The sequence below is a fragment of the Aquarana catesbeiana genome, linkage group LG10 (assembly GCF_042186555.1).
Source record: "Aquarana catesbeiana isolate 2022-GZ linkage group LG10, ASM4218655v1, whole genome shotgun sequence".
NCBI classification, from domain to species: domain Eukaryota; kingdom Metazoa; phylum Chordata; class Amphibia; order Anura; family Ranidae; genus Aquarana; species Aquarana catesbeiana.
In genome coordinates this window covers 3,174,498-3,201,558 of record NC_133333.1, presented here as the reverse complement: position 1 = coordinate 3,201,558, position 27,061 = coordinate 3,174,498, and the positions used below count along the sequence as shown (strand labels likewise).

The following is a 27,061-nucleotide window of genomic DNA, read 5'->3' as shown; positions in this document are numbered from 1 at the left end:
CGGGCAAGGAGAGCATTCATCAGAGAAGAGCCAAGAGGTCCATGGTAACTCTGGAGGAGCTGCAGAGATCCACAGCTCAGGTGGGAGAATCTGTCCACAGGACAATCATTAGTCGTGTTCTCCACAAATCTGCCCTTTATGGAAGAGTGACAAGAAGAAAGACATTGGTGAAAGAAAGTCATAAGAAGTCCTGTTTGTAGTTTGTGAGAAGCCATGTGGAGGACACAGCAAACATGTGGAAGAAGGTGATCTGGTCACATGAGACCAAAATTTAACTTTTTGGCCTAAAAGCAAAACGCTATGTGTGGGGAAAACTAACACTGCACATCACCCTGAACGCACCATCCACACCGTGAAACATGGTGGTGGCAGCATCATGTGGTGGGGATGTTTTTCTTCAGCAGGGACAGGGAAGCTGGTCAGAGTTGATGGGAAGATGGATGGAGACAAATACAGGACAATCTTAGAAGAAAACCTGTTAGAGTCTACAAAAGACTTGAGACTGGGGCGGAGGTTCACCTTCCAGCAGGACAACGACCCGAAACATACAGCCAGAGCTACAATGGAATGGTTTAGATCAAAGCATATTCATGTGTTAGAATGGCCCAGTCACAGTCCAGACCTAAATCACATTGAGAATCTGTGGCAAGACTTGAAAATTGCTGTTCACAGACGCTCTCCATCCAATCTGACAGAGCTTGAGATATTTTACAAAGAAGAATGGGCAGAAATGTCCTCTCTAGATGTGCAAAGCTGGTAGAGACATCCCCAAAAAGACTTGTAGAGAAAGGGGGTTCTACAAAGTATTGACTCCGGGGGGCGCCATACAAATGTCCCTCCCCCCACACTTTTCACATATTTATTTGTATCATTTATCATTTTCCTTCCACTTCACAATTATGTGACACTTTGTGTTGGTTTATCACATAAAATCCCAATAAAATACATTTATGTTTTTGGTTGTAACAACAAAATGTGGGAAATTTCAAAGGGTATGAATACTTTTTCAAGGCACTGTATATATATATATATATATATATATATATATATATATATATATATATATATATATATATAAATAAATAAATAAATAAATAAATAAATAATTAAAAGTCCCAGTATGGGGAGCGACGTCTGTGTGTAAGATGACCCCCACCTTTAGAGGGGTGGGGCTAGCAGTACTGACCCGCCTAGGGGAGGAGCTGGGATCCCACATCTGGGAGGGATGGAGGACACACCTGGGATGGGAAGAGGAGAAGTCGGTAGCAGTGAAGGGAGACGGCAGGGCCACCTATGGAGCATTGTGACTGTGCACCCCGGGTAGGTGACACTGCAACTGGGAGTATTGTATGTGTAATATTGGAGGGGGAAGTCATGGAAAGGAGTAACAATGTAACGCTGTACTTTGTACCCTCCCATAGTAATAGGGAGTGATGTGCTGTGTGTATCGGTGTTACAATGTAAGAGGGAGTAATGTGCGCACATTGGAGGAGGAAGTCATGGAAATGACAATGTAACGCTGTACTCTGTACTCTCCCATAGTAATGGAGTAATGTAGAGTATGTCAGTGTTACATTGTAACCGGGACTATTGTGTGTGTAACATTGGTGTGTCTATTGGTTGAACTTGTGTCTTTTTTGCAACCAGACTAACTATGTAAGGAGAAAGTAATATAAATGAGTAACAATGTAACCGTATACTTTGTACTCTCCCATAGTAATAAGGAGTGATGTATATCAGTGTAACATTGTAGGAGGACATAATGGAAAGGAGTAACATTGTATTTTGCACGCTCCCATAGTAATAAGGAGTAATGTATATCAGTGTTACACATTCAGAGTACACTGTTATGTATACGGGGAGCAATATATATTCTTTCATTGTTACATTGTAATAGGGAGTAAAATATATGAAGGTACCAATATACTCCAGTTGTGTGAAAGGAAATGACATTTATATGGAGTGTAACATTGTAACAGTGCTGTTTCCCATAGTAACAAGGAGTGATGGGTGTCAGTAGTATTGTGTACCCCTCTGTGTTACACCCTGGAGTACAATGTTATAAGTAGTGACGGTGTCAGTAGAAGTATTGTGTAGTATGCAAGTTACATAGTAGTGGGAAGTTATGAGTAACGATATTACACCCTGGAGTACAATGTTACAAGCAGCGCTGGGTGTCGGTAGTAGTATTATGTACTATGTGAGTAACAGAGGGAAGTTATGAGTAACAATGTTACAAGCCTGGCTGGGTGTCAGTAGTAGTAGTATTATGTACTATGTGAGTAACATGGAGGGAAGTTATGAGTAACAATGTTACAAGCCTGGCTGGGTGTCGGTAGTAGTAGTATTATGTACTATGTGAGTAACATGGAGGGAAGTTGTGAGTAACAATGTTACAAGCCTGGCTGGGTGTCGGTGGTATTCTTGCTGTAGGTGGTACTCCTCTCCTGCACTGTGTACCCCCCATATAGGTGAGTACTCGGGGTACCCCTGTGGCCCCCCCCAGGCTCAGGGCTGTCAGTGAGTCAGGATGAGCAGCTCTTGGGACACGTCACTCCCAGACACGGGAAGATCTGCACAGGACGAACGTTAATCCACCCGGGTAATCCACACATCTTCTGTACTAATCCCATCAGCAGCAACACAGGAAGAGGAAGGTAGGTGAGGGGCTCCTCCGTTATCTGCATTCTAATGACAGTAAAGAGTGAAGGAGGGTTAGATCCCCTGTCAGGTTGTAGTGTCCCTGCTGGGGAGACGTATATGTCTTATCAGTCACGGAGGAAGGAAGACAGGGGACATCTTCCAGTGGAGTCATCTATTCTGGTGACAACCAGGGTATGGATTTCCTTCACTTCCTGTCCTGTCTCTTGAACAGGAAGTGAGGGTAAATCTCTCCACTCTCTCCTTCTTGCTCAGTGCTGACCTACGGCTGGACGCACACGGGACAATTTTGCTTTGTAGATGAAGATTCGGCAATGGTCACATTTACTGGACTGGAAATCATCCACCGGTCACATGACACACGCAGGGTACCCGGGGCTTCAGGCCCCACCTACAACCGAAATACTCCTGGGTGGAAAAACCATATACAACATCTTACGCCGGATCCTCCTCCTAGTACTTACAGGTTACAGTGAGAAATCTGAGCATGAGATATACTCTATATTGTCAAGTATTGGGACGCCTGCCTTTACACACACATGACCTTTAATGACATCCCAGTCTTAGTCCGGAGGGTTCAATATTGAGTTGGCTCCGCCCTTTGCAGTTATAACAGCTTCACCTCTTCTGGGAAGGCGTCCACAAGGTTTAGGAGGGTGTCTATGGGAATGTTTGACCATTCTTCCAGAAGAGCATTTGTGAGGTCAGGCACTGACTAGAAGGCCTGGCTCACAGTCTCCGCTCTAATTCATCGGGTTGAGGTCAGGATTCTGTGCAGGCCAGTCAAGTTCCTGCCACCCCAAACTCGCTCATCCATGTCCTTATGGACCTTGCTTTGTGCACTGGTCCAGATCATTTGGTGGAGGGGGGGATTATGGTGTGTGTGTGGGGGAGGGGAGATTATGGTGTGGGGGGGGGGGGGATTATGGTGTGGGGGGAGGGGGGATTATGGTGTGTGGGGGGGGGATTATGATGTGGGGGGAGGGGGAATTATGGTGTGGGGGGGGGATTATGATGTGGGGGACGGGGGATTATGGTGTGGGGGGGAGGGGGATTATGGTGTGGGGTTTTCAGTTGGGTTTGGCCCCCTTAGTTCCAGTGAAGGCGTCAGCATACCAAGACATTTTGGACAACTTCATGCTCTCAACTTTGTGGGAGGAGTTTGGGGACGGCCCCTTCCTGTTCCAACATGACTGCCCACCAGTGCACAAAGCAAGGTCCATAAGGACATGGATGAGCGAGGTTTGGGGTGGAGGAACTTGACTGGCCTGCACAGAGTCCTGACCTCAACTCCATAGAAGACCTTAGAGAGGAGACTGGGAGCCAGGCCTTCTCATCCAACATCAGTGCCTGACCTCACAAATGTTCTTCTGGAAGAATGGTCAAACATTCCCATAGACACCCTCCTAAACCTTGTGGACGGCCTTCCCAGAAGAGTTGAAGCTGTTATAGCTGCAAAGGGCGGAGCCAACTCAATATTGAACCCTACGGACTAAGACTGGGATGTCATTAAAGGTCATGTGTGTGTAAAGGCAGGCGTCCCAATACTTTTGGCAATATGGTGTATATGTGTGAGAGGTGACGGGGATTGTTTTTCTTCTCCCAGCAGATCCAGTCCGGCCCGTGTGATATGCAGAAGTCGTGCCCGGAGGGGTCCTCGGTGGGGCCCGGTGCCAAGCCTCATATCGTCACCAAGTTTGCAGAGGTGGGTGGCGGTGGGTAAGGGGGGGTCCTCGGGACAGATCACTGGGTGCAGTTCTTTGTATTGGGGCAGAGAGGCCGATTGCTGGAGGTTGCTAAGGTCCCGTCTGTGCAGAGATTGTCCCCGAGGGGGGGGGGCGCTGTGCAGAGATTGTCCCCGAGGGGGGGGGGCGCTGTGCAGAGATTGTCCCCGAGGGGGGGGGGGGCGCTGTGCAGAGATTGTCCCCGAGGGGGGGGGCGCTGTGCAGAGATTGTCCCCGAGGGGGGGGGGCGCTGTGCAGAGATTGTCCCCGAGGGGGGGGGGGCGCTGTGCAGAGATTGTCCCCGAGGGGGGGGGGGGCGCTGTGCAGAGATTGTCCCCGAGGGGGGGGGGCGCTGTGCAGAGATTGTCCCCGAGGGGGGGGGGGGCGCTGTGCAGAGATTGTCCCCGAGGGGGGGGGCGCTGTGCAGAGATTGTCCCCGAGGGGGGGGGGCGCTGTGCAGAGATTGTCCCCGAGGGGGGGGGGCGCTGTGCAGAGATTGTCCCCGAGGGGGGGGGGGCGCTGTGCAGAGATTGTCCCCGAGGGGGGGGGCGCTGTGCAGAGATTGTCCCCGAGGGGGGGGGCGCTGTGCAGAGATTGTCCCCGAGGGGGGGGGGCGCTGTGCAGAGATTGTCCCCGAGGGGGGGGCGCTGTGCAGAGATTGTCCCCGGGGGGCGCTCCATGGTGACGCCCCCCGGAGAACGCAGCGCGCCGTCTCCTGGATACGGATATCATCAAGATTCAACTCTCTGCTGTGGAGATTCCTGAGAGGTTTACATGTCAGGACAGGCAGGAGGAAAGACAACAGCAGATCGCACTTCACGTGTCGCTCGCCCTTCCCCGCCAAAACGCAGAACTGCCCTCGGCTCTTTAATGGGAGATAAAAAGTCTCTTTCACGTGGGCTTTGCTCTCTGAAGAGCGATCCCCGTTCAGATTTCTCTTCAGGGAGCATCTGAGAGGCGGTGGGGAAACGTTGTATCCACTCTTTGCTTCCTGCTTTAACCCCCTCGAAGCCGCACTAGCACATTGCATGCATTTGCAGAGCAGTCCCGTGCTGTACCCCCCCCGCGCTGCAGGCTTGGGTTCACACTATGTGCGGCCGTGGGGCACAGCAGGGGGTCTAGGCTTGGGTTCACACTATGTGCGGCCGCGGGGCACGGCAGGGGGTCTAGGCTTGGGTTCACACTATGTGCGGCCGCGGGGCACGGCAGGGGGTCTAGGCTTGGGTCCACACTATGTGCGGCCGCGGGGCACGGCAGGGGGTCTAGGCTTGGGTTCACACTATGTGCAGCCATGGGGCACAGCAGGGGGTCTAGGCTTGGGTTCACACTATGTGCAGCCGCGGGGCACGGCAGGGGGTCTAGGCTTGGGTTCACACTATGTGCAGCCGCGGGGCACGGCAGGGGGTCTAGGCTTGGGTTCACACTATGTGCAGCCGTGGGGCACAGCAGGGGGTCTAGGCTTGGGTTCACACTATGTGCAGCCGTGGGGCACAGCAGGGGGTCTAGGCTTGGGTTCACACTATGTGCAGCCGCGGGGCACAGCAGGGGGTCTAGGCTTGGGTTCACACTATGTGCAGCCGTGGGGCACAGCAGGGGGTCTAGGCTTGGGTTCACACTATGTGCGGCCGCGGGGCACGGCAGGGGGTCTAGGCTTGGGTTAACACTATGTGCAGCCATGGGGCACAGCAGGGGGTCTAGGCTTGGGTTCACACTATGTGCAGCCGTGGGGCACGGCAGGGGGTCTAGGCTTGGGTTCACACTATGTGCAGCCGCGGGGCACGGCAGGGGGTCTAGGCTTGGGTTCACACTATGTGCGGCCGCGGGGCACGGCAGGGGGTCTAGGCTTGGGTTCACACTATGTGCGGCCGCGGGGCACGGCAGGGGGTCTAGGCTTGGGTTCACACTATGTGCAGCCGTGGGGCACGGCAGGGGGTCTAGGCTTGGGTTCACACTATGTGCGGCCGCGGGGCACGGCAGGGGGTCTAGGCTTGGGTTCACACTATGTGCAGCCGCGGGGCACGGCAGGGGGTCTAGGCTTGGGTTCACACTATGTGCGGCCGCGGGGCACAGCAGGGGGTCTAGGCTTGGGTTCACACTATGTGCGGCCGCGGGGCACAGCAGGGGGTCTAGGCTTGGGTTCACACTATGTGCGGCCGCGGGGCACAGCAGGGGGTCTAGGCTTGGGTTCACACTATGTGCGGCCGCGGGGCACGGCAGGGGGTCTAGGCTTGGGTTCACACTATGTGCGGCCGCGGGGCACGGCAGGGGGTCTAGGCTTGGGTTCACACTATGTGCGGCCGCGGGGCACAGCAGGGGGTCTAGGCTTGGGTTCACACTATGTGCGGCCGCGGGGCACAGCAGGGGGTCTAGGCTTGGGTTCACACTATGTGCAGCCATGGGGCACAGCAGGGGGTCTAGGCTTGGGTTCACACTATGTGCAGCCGTGGGGCACAGCAGGGGGTCTAGGCTTGGGTTCACACTATGTGCAGCCGTGGGGCACAGCAGGGGGTCTAGGCTTGGGTTCACACTATGTGCGGCCGCGGGGCACGGCAGGGGGTCTAGGCTTGGGTTCACACTATGTGCGGCCGCGGGGCACAGCAGGGGGTCTAGGCTTGGGTTCACACTATGTGCGGCCGCGGGGCACAGCAGGGGGTCTAGGCTTGGGTTCACACTATGTGCGGCCGCGGGGCACAGCAGGGGGTCTAGGCTTGGGTTCACACTATGTGCAGCCGTGGGGCACAGCAGGGGGTCTAGGCTTGGGTTCACACTATGTGCAGCCGTGGGGCACAGCAGGGGGTCTAGGCTTGGGTTCACACTATGTGCAGCCGTGGGGCACAGCAGGGGGTCTAGGCTTGGGTTCACACTATGTGCAGCCGTGGGGCACGGCAGGGGGTCTAGGCTTGGGTTCACACTATGTGCAGCCGCGGGGCACAGCAGGGGGTCTAGGCTTGGGTTCACACTATGTGCAGCCGTGGGGCACGGCAGGGGGTCTAGGCTTGGGTTCACACTATGTGCAGCCGTGGGGCACGGCAGGGGGTCTAGGCTTGGGTTCACACTATGTGCAGCCATGGGGCACAGCAGGGGGTCTAGGCTTGGGTTCACACTATGTGCAGCCGTGGGGCACGGCAGGGGGTCTAGGCTTGGGTTCACACTATGTGCAGCCGTGGGGCACGGCAGGGGGTCTAGGCTTGGGTTCACACTATGTGCGGCCGCGGGGCACAGCAGGGGGTCTAGGCTTGGGTTCACACTATGTGCGGCCGCGGGGCACAGCAGGGGGTCTAGGCTTGGGTCCACACTATGTGCGGCCGCGGGGCACGGCAGGGGGTCTAGGCTTGGGTTCACACTATGTGCAGCCGTGGGGCACAGCAGGGGGTCTAGGCTTGGGTTCACACTATGTGCAGCCGTGGGGCACAGCAGGGGGTCTAGGCTTGGGTTCACACTATGTGCGGCCGCGGGGCACAGCAGGGGGTCTAGGCTTGGGTTCACACTATGTGCGGCCGCGGGGCACAGCAGGGGGTCTAGGCTTGGGTTCACACTATGTGCGGCCGCGGGGCACAGCAGGGGGTCTAGGCTTGGGTTCACACTATGTGCGGCCGCGGGGGGGCACAGCAGGGGGTCTAGGCTTGGGTTCACACTATGTGCAGCCGTGGGGCACAGCAGGGGGTCTAGGCTTGGGTTCACACTATGTGCGGCCGCGGGGCACAGCAGGGGGTCTAGGCTTGGGTTGACACTATGTGTGGCCGTGGGGGGCAAAGCAGGGGGTCTAGGCTTGGGTTCACACTACGTGCGACCGCGGGGCACAGCAGGGGGTCTAGGCTTGGGTTGACACTATGTCCGGTCGCGGGGGGGCACAGCAGGGGGTCTAGGCTTGGGTTCACACTACGTGCGGCCGCGGGGCACAGCAGGGGGTCTAGGCTTGGGTTCACACTATGTGCGGCTGCGGGGGGCACAGCAGGGGGTCTAGGCTTGGGTTGACACTATGTGCGGCCGTGGGGGGCACAGCAGGGGGTCTAGGCTTGGGTTGACACTATGTGCGGCCGCGGGGCACAGCAGGGGGTCTAGGCTTGGGTTCACACTATGTGCGGCTGCGGGGGGCACAGCAGGGGGTCTAGGCTTGGGTTGACACTATGTGCGGCCGCGGGGCACAGCAGGGGGTCTAGGCTTGGGTTCGCACTATGTGCGGCCGCGGGGCACAGCAGGGGGTCTAGGCTTGGGTTCACACTATGTGCGGCCGCGGGGCACAGCAGGGGGTCTAGGCTTGGGTCCACACTATGTGCAGCCGTGGGGCACAGCAGGGGGTCTAGGCTTGGGTTCACACTATGTGCAGCCGTGGGGCACAGCAGGGGGTCTAGGCTTGGGTTCACACTATGTGCGGCCGCGGGGCACAGCAGGGGGTCTAGGCTTGGGTTCACACTATGTGCGGCCGCGGGGCACAGCAGGGGGTCTAGGCTTGGGTTCACACTATGTGCGGCCGCGGGGGGGCACAGCAGGGGGTCTAGGCTTGGGTTCACACTATGTGCAGCCGTGGGGCACAGCAGGGGGTCTAGGCTTGGGTTCACACTATGTGCGGCCGCGGGGCACAGCAGGGGGTCTAGGCTTGGGTTGACACTATGTGTGGCCGTGGGGGGCAAAGCAGGGGGTCTAGGCTTGGGTTCACACTACGTGCGACCGCGGGGCACAGCAGGGGGTCTAGGCTTGGGTTGACACTATGTCCGGTCGCGGGGGGGGCACAGCAGGGGGTCTAGGCTTGGGTTCACACTACGTGCGGCCGCGGGGCACAGCAGGGGGTCTAGGCTTGGGTTCACACTATGTGCGGCTGCGGGGGGCACAGCAGGGGGTCTAGGCTTGGGTTGACACTATGTGCGGCCGTGGGGGGCACAGCAGGGGGTCTAGGCTTGGGTTGACACTATGTGCGGCCGCGGGGCACAGCAGGGGGTCTAGGCTTGGGTTCACACTATGTGCGGCTGCGGGGGGCACAGCAGGGGGTCTAGGCTTGGGTTGACACTATGTGCGGCCGCGGGGCACAGCAGGGGGTCTAGGCTTGGGTTCACACTATGTGCGGCCGTGGGGGGCACAGCAGGGGGTCTAGGCTTGGGTTGACACTATGTGTGGTCGCAGGGGGCACAGCAGGGGGTCTAGGCTTGGGTTCACACTATGTGCGGCTGCGGGGGGCACAGCAGGGGGTCTGGTGCGTCCCCGTTGTTCACCCTATCAGGTCTGAATTTTTGGACCTGAAAACGGAGCCAAAGACGCAAGGAACCCTTCTGCAGTGCGCTCTGCGGCCGCCCCCTGGAGATGTGTAAGCCGACCACACACCTCACAATCTGATTGTACGGACGTCTTTAGCTCCACCAATGTCTATGTAGTGGGAGGGGCCTGGTTGGATATGGATGGATCAGTCCCTCGTATATTACATCGTTTTGGTAAATCCAAAGAAGACAATCTGATATCTGGCTAGGCGGAATGTATGTGGAACCCCCCCCCCCCCCCCCCCCCCAATCTGTCCCAGGGGGCAGGGTCTCTACGGTCCCTTTAAATATATGGAAGTGTAAGACGATGTGTCTATAAGGGAGGAATTCCTGGTGACGCCGAGTCTGATTTCTGGAGATTTCCTGGCCAAACAAAAACCACAAGAAAGAAAATATAAACCAATGCAGTGATGTCATCAGACAGACCCGACTACCGAGAATTTGTGTGGGATATAAAGGGGGGGGGGGTTGTCTCATTCCTGGTAATGAGGGGGGGGGGGTCACAGTCTAGGAGGGTTCAAAATGTAGATATGGAAGGGGACACTGTGTTGGAATTTGGAGGAATTGGGGTCTCAGTGCTGGTATGGGCACCCAGAGAGGAGATCGCAGTGCACATATTTGGGGGGTACGATGCAGGATAGAAGGGGTTCACAAAGCAGATAACAAGGTGGTGAGGGTCTGTGTTGGAATTGGGGTCTCAGTGCTGGTATGGGCACCCAGAGAGGAGATCGCAGTGCACATATTTGGGGGGGTACGATGCAGGATAGAAGGGGTTCACAAAGCAGATAACAAGGTGGTGAGGGTCTGTGTTGGAATTGGGGTCTCAGTGCTGGTATGGGCACCTCAGAGAGAAGGAAGTTTCAGTGCAAATACTGAGGGGTCTTCGTCCTAGTACGGGGGGGGGGGCTAGGGTCAGGTAAAGTTCCTGAGTTTTGTACAGGTGAGGGTGACCCCACATTGCTGAGCTCCTCCTTTAGCTGACCTCTCGCCCTCTCTCTCTCTGTCAGTATGTCGGCTCGTTCCCGGTGAAGGAAGCGGACTCCAGGAGAAGAGTTTGGATTATAGAAGAGCAGATGCGGTTCCTTAAGGTCAGTGAAATGTCAGTGGTCCTCTCCTTGTTATCCTAGTCTCCTGGTCTACTGGCACCATGTGGAGTGGAATGGGTATAAATGTAGCTCCATGACAGCCACAACAAAGCGACCAGTCCACAGGCATCGAGGGGTCCGGCGCAAGATAATGTCTAGGAGATTTCCACTAGCAACCCCGAGCTGTTTTCATAGGATGGAGCCATCGCTGCCCTTCACCCACTATAAATTGGTCCTCAGACATCTGTGTACACCTACTTTTTAGAACAGGAACACTCAACCAGAGTACTCCTGTTTGCCAATACCCTCTGGCAGGTGACGCTAGTTCTCCCAGGGCACAGAATCTAAGTACCAGTTGGTCTTCACCAGAGCTCTTGATGGTGGAGATAGGCCAGAAACCCTAATGATCCCCAGAACTCTTTGCTGCAACTGGCACCAGGTCACTGCCCCTGGGATTGCCCCACTGGTGGCAGCGGGTACAGGAGGGCTACAGTGAGAGTCAGGAGACCAGAGTGCCATCAGGATAAAACAACTCTGGAAGTTGTGAGGGATTTTACAAGTACTATTGGAAGTCCTGGAAGAGATTCTTCTAATTTCTAATACCATTTGAAGTACTGGAAGAGATCCTGCGTGTACCATTGGAAGTCCTGGAAGAGATCCTGCGTGTACCATTGGAAGTCCTGGAAGAGATCCTGCGTGTACCATTGGAAGTCTTGGAAGAGATCCTGCGTGTACCATTGGAAGTCCTGGAAGAGATCCTGCGTGTACCATTGGAAGTCCTGGAAGAGATCCTGCGTGTACCATTGGAAGTCCTGGAAGAGATCCTGCGTGTACCATTGGAAGTCCTGGAAGAGATCCTGCGTGTACCATTGGAAGTCTTGGAAGAGATCCTGCGTGTACCATTGGAAGTCCTGGAAGAGATCCTGCGTGTACCATTGGAAGTCTTGGAAGAGATCCTGCGTGTACCATTGGAAGTCCTGGAAGAGATCCTGCGTGTACCAGTGGAAGTCATAGAAGAGATCCTGCGTGTACCATTGGAAGTCCTGGAAGAGATTCTGTGTGTACCACTGGATGTCCTGGAAGAGATTCTACGAGTACCATTGGAAGTCCTGGAAGAGATTCTACGAGTACCATTGGAAGTCCTGGAAGAGATTCTACGAGTACCATTGAAAGTACTGGCAGGAATTCTGTGACAGTGCCACTGAAAGTCATGGCATGGATTATGGAAGGGTCAACACATCCTGTGTTGGGCAAAGCTTCCCACTTGGCATGATGGTTCCCCTTGGCTTTGTGTAGTAAGGATACAAATGACCGGTTACCCAGCTCTAGTGGTTTATAAATGGGCAACATAAATCAGATGTCCCATCATATTCAGAACTCCCTGTGGGGTTCTGTGCAATCCTATTACCCCAACACTAACATAGATCTGATTGGTGCCCGCATTCTCCACCACTTTCCATTGGGATCTCCAAATCTCTCACAGGAGATCTGGCTAAATAGGTTGCATTCAATTATCCCAAAAAACTCAACTCAAAATGAATGTAGTGATAAAAATATATTTGAAAAAGCCAAATAATAGTATAGATTTATATTTTTCTAAGTGCAGCCTGGTCACTCAAACCATTGCTCTTTCTGGTTTTCAGACAATGACTTGCCAATTAACAGACCCCTCCCATTTAACTCTCCATATTACTGTCCAATAACAGTGCTCACAATTGACAAAGCAACAAAGTCACTAAATCAGCCCCCCTCACCCCACCCCACCCCCTCTCCTTACACTCACAGTCCATTCACCTGTCTTAATCAAATCCCCAGCACTTTCAGGTATGGTGGAGATATGACTCTCTTCAATTCAGTCAATCACCAGGCCAGAGCACTGTCACATGGGGTGGGGAGAACTTAGCCCTGAACCTGAACAACATGGAGCTCATATGGGAGTTTTCACTTTCCTTTGGTGGGACAGTGATTGGAAGTCATGGGGGGGGGGGGGTAATATTGAAGTGTTCTGTAGCTTTTCCATATTAGGATGGAGATATGACTAGTGATCGGCCGGCTCTGGCTAATGAGGCTTTGTACATTTCTGGTGTTAATGCTGCAATCTGCTTCTACAGGACTGCCCCCGACGCAGAGCCGTCATCCTGAAGTTCTGCCTCCAGGGAGTGAAGATGTACGATTCTGAGGGAGAGGTAATTCTTGTTATTGGTCCTCCTCTGTGTCCTCCATGACGTCCCCTTTCTGTGTCCCCCATGACGCCCGCACTCTGTGTCCCCCATGACGTCCCCTTTCTGTGTCCCCCATGACGTCCCCTTTCTGTGTCCCCCATGACGTCCCCTTTCTGTGTCCCCCATGACGTCCCCTTTCTGAGTCCCCCATGACGTCCCCTTTCTGAGTCCCCCATGACGCCTTCACTCTGTGTCCCCATGACATCCCCACTCTGTGCACTCATGACGTCCCCTCTCTGTGTCCCCATGACGTCCCCTCTCTGTGTACACCCATGACGTCCCCTCTCTGTGTACACCCATGACGTCCCCTCTCTGTGTACACCCATGACGTCCCCTCTCTGTGTACACCCATGACGTCCCCTCTCTGTGTCCCCCATGACGTCCCCTCTCTGTGTCCCCCATGACGTCTCCACTCTGTGTACACCCGTGACGTCCCCTCTCTGTGTACACCCATGCGTCCCCTCTCTGTGTACACCCATGACGTCCCCTCTCTTTGTCCCCCATGACGTCTCCACTCTGTGTACACCCATGACGTCCCCACTCTGTGTCCCCCATGACGTCCCCACTCTGTGTCCCCCATGACGTCCCCACTCTGTGTCCCCCATGACGTCCCCACTCTGTGTCCCCCATGATGTCTCCACTCTGTATGCACCCATGATGTCCCCACTCTGTGTCCCCCATGAGGCCCCCTCTCTGGGTCCCCCACGACTTCCCCACTCTGTCCCCCATGATGTCCCCACTTTGTGTGCACCCATGACGTCCCCTCTCTGTGTCCCCCATGACGTCCCCTCTCTGTGTACACCCATGACGTCTCCACTCTGTGTACACCCATGACGTCTCCACTCTGTGTACACCCATGACGTCTCCACTCTGTGTACACCCATGACGTCTCCACTCTGTGTACACCCATGACGTCCCCTCTCTGTGTCCCCCATGATGTCTCCACTCTGTGTCCCCCATGACGTCTCCACTCTGTATGCACCCATGATGTCCCCACTCTGTGTCCCCCATGACGTCCCCACTCTGTGTGCACCCATGACGTCCCCACTCTGTGTCCCCCATGATGTCTCCACTCTGTGTCCCCCATGACGTCCCCACTCTGTGTCCCCCATGATGTCTCCACTCTGTATGCACCCATGATGTCCCCACTCTGTGCACCCATGACGTCCCCACTCTGTGTCCCCCACGACGTCCCCTCTCTGGGTCCCCCACGACGTCCCCTCTCTGGGTCCCCCACGACGTCCCCTCTCTGGGTCCCCCACGACGTCCCCTCTCTGTGTACACCCATGACGTGCCCCCCCCATGACATCCCCACTCTGTGTCCCCCATGACGTTCCCACTCTGTCCCCCATGATGTGCCCGCCCCCCCCCATGACGTGCCATTCACACGGTACACAGTATCCCCTCCTCCCATCAAGTCTTTTATACATCATAAAAACTCGGCTTCCCAGCAATGCACACGGAGCCCATCACTGTATGAAGTCTGTGTAAAGGCCGGACACACCCTGCAGGGTATCTCCACTCCAATAACTCCACATTTTTTACAAGAAAATACGCCTACAGCTGCCAACATACTTCCCGCTTATCTCCATGTAATATCCGAGCATACCCGACAGTCCCCCCTCCCCCTCTCTGTTTACAGGCAGAACTTTAGTATGAAGGGTTTGATCCTCTGCTGGTTTTTTCCCCGCAGTCTATACTTAATTGTGACACCATTGTCCTCCCTCTATACAGACCCTGCTTATGGCGCACGCCCTCCGACGCATTCAATACACAACCTGCAGGCCCGAGGACCGACAGTTCGCCTTTGTGTCACGCAACCCACACAGACCAGCCAATCAGCTCTTCTGCCACCTGTTTGTGGGCGGGCAGCCCAGCGAGGTAAGTTCTCAGGAGACCATGTGAAGAGTGAAGAATGCCGGCTATATCAGGAATAGTCTTTCCAGATTTTTCTTATTTTGGATTGAAAGGATGATATGGCGGCGCCCCTCACGCCCACTGTGCCCAGGAAGTACGTATGACCCGTTATACGGGACAGGCAGAGAGCGCTATGTACTATGACCCGGTATACGGGACAGGCAGAGAGCGCTATGTACTATGACCCGGTATACAGGACAGGCAGAGAGCGCTATGTACTATGACCCGGTATACAGGACAGGCAGAGAGCGCTATGTACTATGACCCGGTATACGGAAAAGGCAGAAAGCGCTATGTACTATGACCCAGTATACGGGACAGGCAGAGAGCGCTATGTACTATGACCCAATATACGGGACAGGCAGAGAGCACTATGTACTATGACCCAATATACGGGACAGGCAGAGAGCGCTATGTACTATGACCCGGTATACGGGACAGGCAGAGAGCGCTATGTACTATGACCCGGTGTACGGGACAGGCAGAGAGCGCTATGTACTATGACCCGGTATACAGGACAGGCAGAGAGCGCTATGTACTATGACCCGGTATACGGGACAGGCAGAGAGCGCTATGTACTATGACCCGGTATACAGGACAGGCAGAGAGCGCTATGTACTATGACCCGGTGTACGGGACAGGCAGAGAGCGCTATGTACTATGACCCGGTATACAGGACAGGCAGAGAGCGCTATGTACTATGACCCGGTGTACGGGACAGGCAGAGAGCGCTATGTACTATGACCCGGTATACGGGACAGGCAGAGAGCGCTATGTACTATGACCCGGTATACAGGACAGACAGAGAGCGCTATGTACTATGACCCGGTATACAGGACAGACAGAGAGCGCTATGTACTATGACCCGGTATACAGGACAGGCAGAGAGCGCTATGTACTATGACCCGGTATACGAGACAGGGAGAGAGCGCTATGTACTATGACCCTGTATACGAGACAGGGAGAGAGCGCTATGTACTATGACCCTGTATACAGGACAGGCAGAGAGCGCTATGTACTATGACCCGGTATACAGGACAGGCAGAGAGCGCTATGTACTATGACCCGGTATACGGAAAAGGCAGAAAGCGCTATGTACTATGACCCAGTATACGGGACAGGCAGAGAGCGCTATGTACTATGACCCAATATACGGGACAGGCAGAGAGCACTATGTACTATGACCCAATATACGGGACAGGCAGAGAGCGCTATGTACTATGACTCGGTATACGGGACAAGCAGAGAGCGCTATGTACTATGACCCGATATACGGGACAGGCAGAGAGCGCTATGTACTATGACTCGGTATACGGGACAAGCAGAGAGCGCTATGTACTATGACCCGATATACGGGACAGGCAGAGAGCGCTATGTACTATGACCCAATATACGGGACAGGCAGAAAGCGCTATGTACTATGACCCAATATACGGGACAGGCAGAGAGCGCTATGTACTATGACCCGATATACGGGACAGGCAGAGAGCGCTATGTACTATGACCCAATATACGGGACAGGCAGAAAGCGCTATGTACTATGACCCAATATACAGGACAGGCAGAGAGCGCTATGTACTATGACCCGGTATACAGGACAGGCAGAGAGCGCTATGTACTATGACCCGGTATACAGGACAGGCAGAGAGCGCTATGTACTATGACCCGGTATACAGGACAGACAGAGAGCGCTATGTACTATGACCCGGTATACAGGACAGGCAGAGAGCGCTATGTACTATGACCCGGTATACGAGACAGGGAGAGAGCGCTATGTACTATGACCCTGTATACGAGACAGGGAGAGAGCGCTATGTACTATGACCCTGTATACAGGACAGGCAGAGAGCGCTATGTACTATGACCCGGTATACAGGACAGGCAGAGAGCGCTATGTACTATGACCCGGTATACGGAAAAGGCAGAAAGCGCTATGTACTATGACCCAGTATACGGGACAGGCAGAGAGCGCTATGTACTATGACCCAATATACGGGACAGGCAGAGAGCACTATGTACTATGACCCAATATACGGGACAGGCAGAGAGCGCTATGTACTATGACTCGGTATACGGGACAAGCAGAGAGCGCTATGTACTATGACCCGATATACGGGACAGGCAGAGAGCGCTATGTACTATGACTCGGTATACGGGACAAGCAGAGAGCGCTATGTACTATGACCCGATATACGGGACAGGCAGAGAGCGCTATGTACTATGACCCAATATACGGGACAGGCAGAAAGCGCTATGTACTATGACCCAATATACGGGACAGGCAGAGAGCGCTATGTACTATGACCCGATATACGGGACAGGCAGAGAGCGCTATGTACTATGACCCAATATACGGGACAGGCAGAGAGCGCTATGTACTATGACCCGATATACGGGACAGGCAGAGAGCGCTATGTACTATGACCCAATATACGGGACAGGCAGAAAGCGCTATGTACTATGACCCGGTATACAGGACAGGCAGAGAGCGCTATGTACTATGACCCGGTATACAGGACAGGCAGAGAGCGCTATGTACTATGACCCGGTATACGGAAAAGGCAGAGAGCGCTATGTACTATGACCCAGTATACAGGACAGGCAGAGAGCGCTATGTACTATGACCCAATATACGGGACAGGCAGAGAGCACTATGTACTATGACCCAATATACGGGACAGGCAGAGAGCGCTATGTACTATGACTCGGTATACGGGACAAGCAGAGAGCGCTATGTACTATGACCCGATATACGGGACAGGCAGAGAGCGCTATGTACTATGACCCAGTATACGGGACAGGCAGAGAGCGCTATGTACTATGACTCGGTATACGGGACAAGCAGAGTGCGCTATGTACTATGACCCGGTGTACGGGACAGGCAGAGAGCGATATGTACTATGACCCTGTATACGAGACAGGGAGAGAGCGCTATGTACTATGACCCTGTATACAGGACAGGCAGAGAGCGCTATGTACTATGACCCGGTATACAGGACAGGCAGAGAGCGCTATGTACTATGACCCGGTATACGGAAAAGGCAGAGAGCGCTATGTACTATGACCCAGTATACGGGACAGGCAGAGAGCGCTATGTACTATGACCCAATATACGGGACAGGCAGAGAGCACTATGTACTATGACCCAATATACGGGACAGGCAGAGAGCGCTATGTACTATGACTCGGTATACGGGACAAGCAGAGAGCGCTATGTACTATGACCCGATATACGGGACAGGCAGAGAGCGCTATGTACTATGACCCAATATACGGGACAGGCAGAAAGCGCTATGTACTATGACCCAATATACGGGACAGGCAGAGAGCGCTATGTACTATGACTCGGTATACAGGACAGGCAGAGAGCGCTATGTACTATGACCCGGTATACGGAAAAGGCAGAGAGCGCTATGTACTATGACCCAGTATACGGGACAGGCAGAGAGCGCTATGTACTATGACCCAATATACGGGACAGGCAGAGAGCACTATGTACTATGACCCGATATACGGGACAGGCAGAGAGCGCTATGTACTATGACCCAATATACGGGACAGGCAGAAAGCGCTATGTACTATGACCCAATATACAGGACAGGCAGAGAGCGCTATGTACTATGACCCGGTATACAGGACAGGCAGAGAGCGCTATGTACTATGACCCGGTATACAGGACAGGCAGAGAGCGCTATGTACTATGACCCGGTATACGGAAAAGGCAGAGAGCGCTATGTACTATGACCCAGTATACAGGACAGGCAGAGAGCGCTATGTACTATGACCCAATATACGGGACAGGCAGAGAGCACTATGTACTATGACCCAATATACGGGACAGGCAGAGAGCGCTATGTACTATGACTCGGTATACGGGACAAGCAGAGAGCGCTATGTACTATGACCCGATATACGGGACAGGCAAAGAGCGCTATGTACTATGACCCAGTATACGGGACAGGCAGAGAGCGATATGTACTATGACTCGGTATACGGGACAAGCAGAGAGCGCTATGTACTATGACCCGGTATACGGGACAGGTAGAGAGCGCTATGCACTATGACCTGGTATATGGGACAGGCAGAGAGGGCTATGTACTATGACCCAATATACGGGACAGGCAGAGAGCGCTATGTACTATGACCAGGTATATTGGACAGGCAGAGAGCGCTATGTACTATGACCCGGTATACGGGACAGGCAGAGAGCGCTATGTACTATGACCCGGTATACGGGACAGGCAGAGAGCGCTATGTACTATGACCTGGTATATGGGACAGGCAGAGAGGGCTATGTACTATGACCCAATATACGGGACAGGCAGAGAGGGCTATGTACTATGACCCAATATACGGGACAGGCAGAGAGGGCTATGTACTATGACCCAATATACGGGACAGGCAGAGAGCGCTATGTACTATGACCCAATATACGGGACAGGCAGAGAGCGCTATGTACTATGACCAGGTATATGGGACAGGCAGAGAGCGCTATGTACTATGACCCGATATACGGGACAGGCAGAGAGCGCTATGTACTATGACCCGGTATACGGGACAGGCAGAGAGCGCTATGTACTATGACCCGGTATACGGGACAGGCAGAGAGCGCTATGTACTATGACCTGGTATATGGGACAGGCAGAGAGGGCTATGTACTATGACCCGGTATACGGGACAGGCAGAGAGGGCTATGTACTATGACCCGGTATACGGGACAGGCAGAGAGCGCTATGTACTATGACCCTGTATACGAGACAGGCAGAGAGCACTATGTACTATGACCCGGTATACAGGACAGGCAGAGAGGGCTATGTACTATGACCCGGTATACGGGACAGGCAGAGAGGGCTATGTACTATGACCCGGTATACGGGACAGGCAGAGAGGGCTATGTACTATGACCCGGTATACGGGAGAGGCAGAGAGCGCTATGTACTATGACCCTGTATACGAGACAGGCAGAGAGCACTATGTACTATGACCCAGTATACGGGACAGGCAGAGAGGGCTATGTATCTGATTGCTGTCAATCACAAGATCAATAAATGTTCATTTTCTGTCTTCCCTTTAGGCTCAGGTGTTGAATCTGCTGCTATGTCGCTCCTTCCAGCTCCAATATTTATATTCACACCCCGAGGTGGAGGACACGAAGGCCTCGGCCTGTGCGGCTCCCAAGGGGCAGAGAAAAGGATTCAGGGGTGGAGTCATAAGGGAGCCGCTTGACCCCGAACAAGTCACTCCCAATGTCAATGCTTTGGTGTCTTTTAGGAGGCTTCCGGAGGTCGGGGAGGACAGCATCATTAGCAGCCAAGTAACTTTCCTTCTCTGTGTACATTATATCCTCCAATGTGTACATTATATCCTCCCCCGAGTACATTATATCCATCGCTGTATACATTATATCCTCCCCCATATACATTATATCCTCCAATGTGTACATTATATCCTCCCCCGAGTACATTATATCTATCCCTGAGTAGATTATATCCATCGCTGTATACATTATATCCTCCCCCGAATACATTGTATCCTCCCCCGAGTACATTGTATCCTCCCCCGAGTACATTACATCCTCCCCCGAGTACATTGTATCCTCCCCCGAGTACATTGTATCCTCCCCGAGTACATTACATCCTCCCCCGAGTACATTACATCCTCCCCCCCCCCCGAGTACATTACATCCTCCCCCCCCCCGAGTACATTACATCCTCCCCCCCTGAGTACATTACATCCTCCCCCCCGAGTACATTACATCCTCCCCCGAGTACATTACATCCTCCCCCCGAGTACATTACATCCTCCCCCGAGTACATTACATCCTCCCCCGAGTACATTACATCCTCCCCCGAGTACATTACATCCTCCCCCCCCCCGAGTACATTACATCCTCCCCCGAGTACATTACATCCTCCCCCCCTGAGTACATTACATCCTCCCCCCCGAGTACATTACATCCTCCCCCGAGTACATTACATCCTCCCCCCGAGTACATTACATCCTCCCCCGAGTACATTACATCCTCCCCCGAGTACATTACATCCTCCCCCGAGTACATTACATCCTCCCCCGAGTACATTACATCCTCCGAGTACATTACATCCTCCCCCCGAGTACATTACATCCTCCCCCCGAGTACATTATATCCTCCCCCGTGTACATTATATCCTCTCCTGAATAGATATCTATCCCAGTATACATTATATCCCATGAATACCTGTCCATGGTCTTCTGTACAATGACTCCTCCGGGCGTTCTGTCTTCCCCAGAGTGAGATATCAGAGGGAACAAACATCCCCCGGAGCTCATCATCCGACACTCCCTACTGCTCCCCCACACTCGTCCGCAAGAAGGCCATCCGCAGCAAAGTCATTCGATGTGGAGCGTACCGCTGTCCCAACTACGAGTCCCAACTCCGGAGCGGGATCAGACCCCAGACCACAGGTATGTACCATGTGATCAGTCCATGTAGAGGGACAGATATGTTGTTTGTATGTAGCACCAACCTGTTCCACAGCGCTGTACACAACAAACCACTGGAGCTTACACTCTAATGTCCCCTCCCCCACAGTCACATCAGTCTCTATACAGAGGAGCTTACACTCTAATGTCCCCTCCCCCACAGTCACATCAGTCTCTGTACAGAGGAGCTTACACTCTAATGTCCCCTCCCCCCACAGTCACATCAGTCTCTGTACAGAGGAGCTTACACTCTAATGTCCCCTCCCCCCACAGTCACATCAGTCTCTTTACAGGAGGAGCTTACACTCTAATGTCCCCTCCCCCCACAGTCACATCAGTCTCTGTACAGAGGAGCTTACACTCTAATGTCCCCCCCCCCCCCACACACATCAGTCTCTATACAGAGGAGCTTACACTCTAATGTCCCCTCCCCCACAGTCACATCAGTCTCTGTACAGAGGAGCTTACACTCTAATGTCCCCTCCCCCCACAGTCACATCAGTCTCTATACAGAGGAGCTTACACTCTAATGTCCCCTCCCCCCACAGTCACATCAGTCTCTGTACAGAGGAGCTTACACTCTAATGTCCCCTCCCCCCACAGTCACATCAGTCTCTGTACAGAGGAGCTTACACTCTAATGTCCCCTCCCCCACAGTCACATCAGTCTCTATACAGAGGAGCTTACACTCTAATGTCCCTTCCCCCCACAGTCACATCAGTCTCTGTACAGAGGAGCTTACACTCTAATGTCCCCTCCCCCCCACAGTCACATCAGTCTCTGTACAGAGGAGCTTACACTCTAATGTCCCCTCCCCCACAGTCACATCAGTCTCTGTACAGAGGAGCTTACACTCTAATGTCCCCTCCCCCACAGTCACATCAGTCTCTGCACCAGAGGAGCTTACACTCTAATGTCCCCTCCCCCACAGTCACATCAGTCTCTGTACAGAGGAGCTTACACTCTAATGTCCCCTCCCCCACAGTCACATCAGTCTCTGCACCAGAGGAGCTTACACTCTAATGTCCCCTCCCCCACAGTCACATCAATCTCTGTACCAGAGGAGCTTACACTCTAATGTCCCCTCCCCCCACAGTCACATCAATCTCTGTACCAGAGGAGCTTACACTCTAATGTCCCCTCCCCCACAGTCACATCAATCTCTGTACCAGAGGAGCTTACACTCTAATGTCCCCTCCCCCACAGCCACACACTATTATACATGTTTATAGCTCTGACATATACCGCAGTGTTGTACACAGAGTACTGTATGGAGACGTGACCCGGACGCAGTCAGGTGACGGATCGGTTCTGTTCTGTAGGTAGGACCAGTCACAGTCCATTGGAGTTGTCGGAGAAGCCGGACGTCTTGGTGGACGCGGTGTGGTTCTGCGCGGGGATTGACAGGTAGACGTTATTATACATACAGTCATGGAGGTAATAAAGAGAACCTGTCTCCTGAGAGCCCCATCACCTATCCCAGCCATAACTCCTAACCAGCGCTGCAGACGAAACTCGCCTGGGGTGGAGCTAGTTGCCGGGCAGACATCTGTGTGTGCGATACTGCCTATGTCTGCTTCATCTCAGCAGTGTCACTGGCGGACGAGGGCCTCAGCACTGCCGGATATTTACTGCCATGGCAGGTTCTCTTTATGGGAAGTTTTCTGATAACTTTTATCATTTTTTATCCCTTTATTAGTGGAATAATTGGACCCATCAGCTGCCACTACAGATATAGCTGTGCCCCCCTCCCCCCCCCAAGTGCAGCTATCATATACCGTAGCGAAGTAGATGCCAGCTTCCTAATCCAGCTTTGGGTGTGTTGCAGAGACTCGAGCCTCGCCCTGCTGAAGGAGGACCGTATGGGGGCGTTCCTGCTCCGCCCGGACCTGGAGTGCTCCGGACACTTCACTCTCTACATGAGCACCCAGTGCGGGGTCATCCCCTACAAGATCTACACCAATCAGAAGGCCAAGTACTGCTTCGAGGTAAGACCGAACTGCGGGGGAGGGCTGTACATCTGCAATGGGGGAGGAGCATTTCTGTATGAGCTGTGTGTGACAACTCTGGAGCTGGGAGTCAGAGCTGGGATCTGAGAGCACACTCCATTTCCTGAGAGTGCTCTGTGTGAGGACAACTCTGGAGCTGGGAGTCAGAGCTGGGATCTGAGAGCACACCCCATTTCTTGAGAGTGCTCTGTGTGAGGACAACTCTGGAGCTGGGAGTCAGAGCTGGGATCTGATAACACAAATGGTCTCCCATCTGTAACCGCTGTGTGCGGGGACAACTCTTTAGCTGGGAATCAGAGCTGGAGTTGGTAACCTGACTTCTGAAAATTGTTGTATGTGCCCTGGGTGATGACAACTCTGGAGCTGGGAGTCGGAGCTGGGATCTGAGAGCACACCCCATTTCCTGAGAGTGCTCTGGGAGTGGACAGCTCTGGAGCTGGGAGTTAGAGCTGGGATCTGAGAGCACACCCCATTTCCTGAGAGTGCTCTGTGTGAGGACAACTCTGGAGCTGGGAGTCAGAGCTGGGATCTGAGAGCACACCCCATTTCCTGAGAGTGCTCTGTGTGAGGACAACTCTGGAGCTGGGAGTCACAGCTGGGATCTGAGAGCACACCCCATTTCCTGAGAGTGCTCTGGGAGAGGACAACTCTGGAGCTGGGAGTCAGAGCTGGGATTTGATAACACACCCCATTTCCTGAGAGTGCTCTGTGTGAGGACAACTCTGGAGCTGGGAGTCAGAGCTGGGATCTGATAACACAAATGGTCTCCCATCTGTAACCGCTGTGTGTGGGGACAACTCTTTAGCTGGGAATCAGAGCTGGAGTTGGTAACCTGACTTCTGAAAATTGTTGTATGTGCCCTGGGTGATGACAACTCTGGAGCTGGGAGTCGGAGCTGGGATCTGATAAATCCACACATTGTCCCTTAGCTTCTGAGTGTTCCTGAATGTGCTCTGGCTGAGGACAACTCTGGAGCTGGGAGTCAGAGCTGGGATACGATAACACAAACCATCTCCTGAGTGTTTCTGTATGTACTCTGTGTGAGGACAACTCTGGAGCTGGGAGTCAGAGCGCAGTGTAGCCGTTATGAGTCCTGAGTGAGGACAACTCTGGAGCTGGGATCTGAAACACACACACACACACACTATCTCCCAGCTTCTAAGTGTTTCTGTAATGGCTCTGGGTGAGGACAACTCTGGAGCTGGGAGTCAGAGCTGGATCTGATAGCACACACACCATCTCCCAGCTGTAACTTCTCTGTGTGAGGACAACTCTGGAGCTGGGAGTCAGAGCTGGATTTGGTAACCTGACTTCTGAGTGTAGCTGTATGTGTTCTGTGTAATGCCAACTATGGAGCTGGAAGTCAGAGCTGGGATACGATAACACAAACCATCTCCTGAGTGTTTCTGTATGTACTCTGTGTGAGGACAACTCTGGAGCTGGGAGTCAGAGCGCAGTGTAGCCGTTATGAGTCCTGAGTGAGGACAACTCTGGAGCTGGGATCTGAAACACACACACACACACACACACTATCTCCCAGCTTCTAAGTGTTTCTGTAATGGCTCTGGGTGAGGACAACTCTGGAGCTGGGAGTCAGAGCTGGATTTAGTAAAATCTGAACATAGCTGTATGTAGAGAATATATAGAAAATTTGTTGGAAAAATTCTAGTGACAGAATCTCCTATCCACATCCCCCATAGGTCAATACAAAAGGAAAGTGAGAGTAATACTCTCTGATGGGGTGATGGGATTCTAACGGATACGTTTTTCTGTCATTGAGGTAAGCACAACCACAACGATATTGATAAAATATCGATTTTATTACAAAATACATTAATAACAACATTAGGTCATATACATATAGGACCGCAATTGTTACTCGGTCCAAAGGCTTGAACAGATGCTTGTATATGCAAATAGCCAACGCGTTTCGCAGACTAATTATCTGCTTCTTCAGGGCGGCTCAACATGAATCTATAACAATGTCCAAGTTACAAGAAATGATATGTAATGTTGATACTAATGTTGTTATTTCTTGTAACTTGGACATTGTTATAGATTCATGTTGAGCCGCCCTGAAGAAGCAGATAGTCTGCGAAACGCGTTTTTATAAATATCGTTGTGGTTGTGCTTACCTCAATGACAGAAAAACGTATCCTTTAGAATCCCATCACCCCATCAGAGAGTATTACTCTACCTTTCCTTTTTCATAGCTGTATGTGCTCTGAGTGATGGCAACTCTGGAGCTGGGATCTGATAACACACACACACTATCTCCCAGCTTCTCAGTGTAGCTGTATGTGAGGACAACTCTGGAGCTGGGATCTGATAACACACACTGTCTTCCAGCTTCTCAGTGTAGATGTATGTGAGGACAACTCTGGAGCTGGGATCTGATAACACACACACACTATCTCCCAGCTTCTCAGTGTAGCTGTATGTGAGGACAACTCTGGAGCTGGGATCTGATAACACACACTGTCTTCCAGCTTCTCAGTGTAGATGTATGTGAGGACAACTCTGGAGCTGGGATCTGATAACACACACACACACACACACACACACACACACACTATCTCCCAGCTTCTCAGTGTAGCTGTATGTGAGGACAACTCTGGAGCTGGGATCTGATAGCAAACACTGTCTTCCAGCTCCTGAGTCCACATAACAGTATCAGGATATGTCTGACCCCGGACCTCTCTCTCTCCCCCCAGCACCTCCCCCAGCAGTTCCCCAGCCTGGCATCCTTGGTGGAGCACCACGCCGGATCGGAGGGCAGCCTCTTCTTCCAGCTGGCACACGGCAGAGTGAATCCGTGCTACGAGACGGAGGACCCCCAATCCAGCCCGCCCTCCCCCCGAGAGACGGCAGACACCGAGCAGAGACCGGCCCAGGAGGAGGAGGAGGAGGAGGTCAGCCAGAGGCAGGACGAAGGATCACCAACCGAAGCCCCCGCACAGCCATCTATACACATTACAATCTGATTGGACAACCTCAGTGTCATTTTCTTTTACCAGCAACTATGAAAGGGCCTGCTGAAAAATCCCATGCAGTCCTGGCCGGCCCTCGAATTACATCTCTGCACTGGCAGGCTGGGACAGTGTGGTGTATACTGTATATAGGTGTATACTGTATGTCTGTATATAGGTGTATACTGTATATGGGTGTATACTGTATGTCTGTATATAGGTGTATACTGTATGTATATAGGTGTATACTGTATATAGGTGTATACTGTATGTCTGTATATAGGTGTATACTGTATGTATATAGGTGTATACTGTATATAGGTGTATACTGTATGTATATAGGTGTATACTGTATATATAGGTGTATACTGTATATAGGTGTATACTGTATGTATATAGGTGTATACTGTATATATAGGTGTATACTGTATATAGGTGTAGTATATCTGTACATGTAGCCTCTTCATTACAGTTTATTTTCTATACATTGGATGTGATGAATATCCGCCGTCATCCCCCCAGTCTGGCCCCTCCCCCTGGTTTTAGTATCTATACAGGTGGCGGCCATCTTGGTACACTCATCTGCATAGCTGTAAGGTTAGTTTCGCACTACTACAACCTGTGTCCATTTCCGTGGGCTGCCCCCCTCCCCCCCCCCTCCCCACCTCCTGCAGAAACCCAGGGAAAGGAGTCCCCGATCTTTTTTTCAAATCGAGCAACACGGTGCTGCAGCAATATGAATCTTTGTGCGTGGAATGCTATT

The 27,061-nt window shown here is 53.0% G+C and overlaps 1 protein-coding gene across 2 annotated transcripts; it reads left to right on the top strand.

Annotated features, from left to right (window-relative positions):
- Positions 1-1,225: 1,225 nt before the first annotated feature.
- LOC141109773 (SH2 domain-containing protein 5-like) lies at positions 1,226-26,485 on the top strand (the record flags this gene model as incomplete). Of its 2 annotated transcripts, none has more annotated exon segments than XM_073601057.1 (10): positions 1,226-1,320; positions 4,268-4,366; positions 10,642-10,722; positions 12,831-12,905; positions 14,676-14,822; positions 19,933-20,172; positions 21,128-21,302; positions 22,643-22,727; positions 23,149-23,308; positions 26,044-26,485. In XM_073601057.1, coding segments are annotated over 10 exon segments (1,359 nt in total). In that variant the 5' UTR covers positions 1,226-1,293.
- Positions 26,486-27,061: the final 576 nt, after the last annotated feature.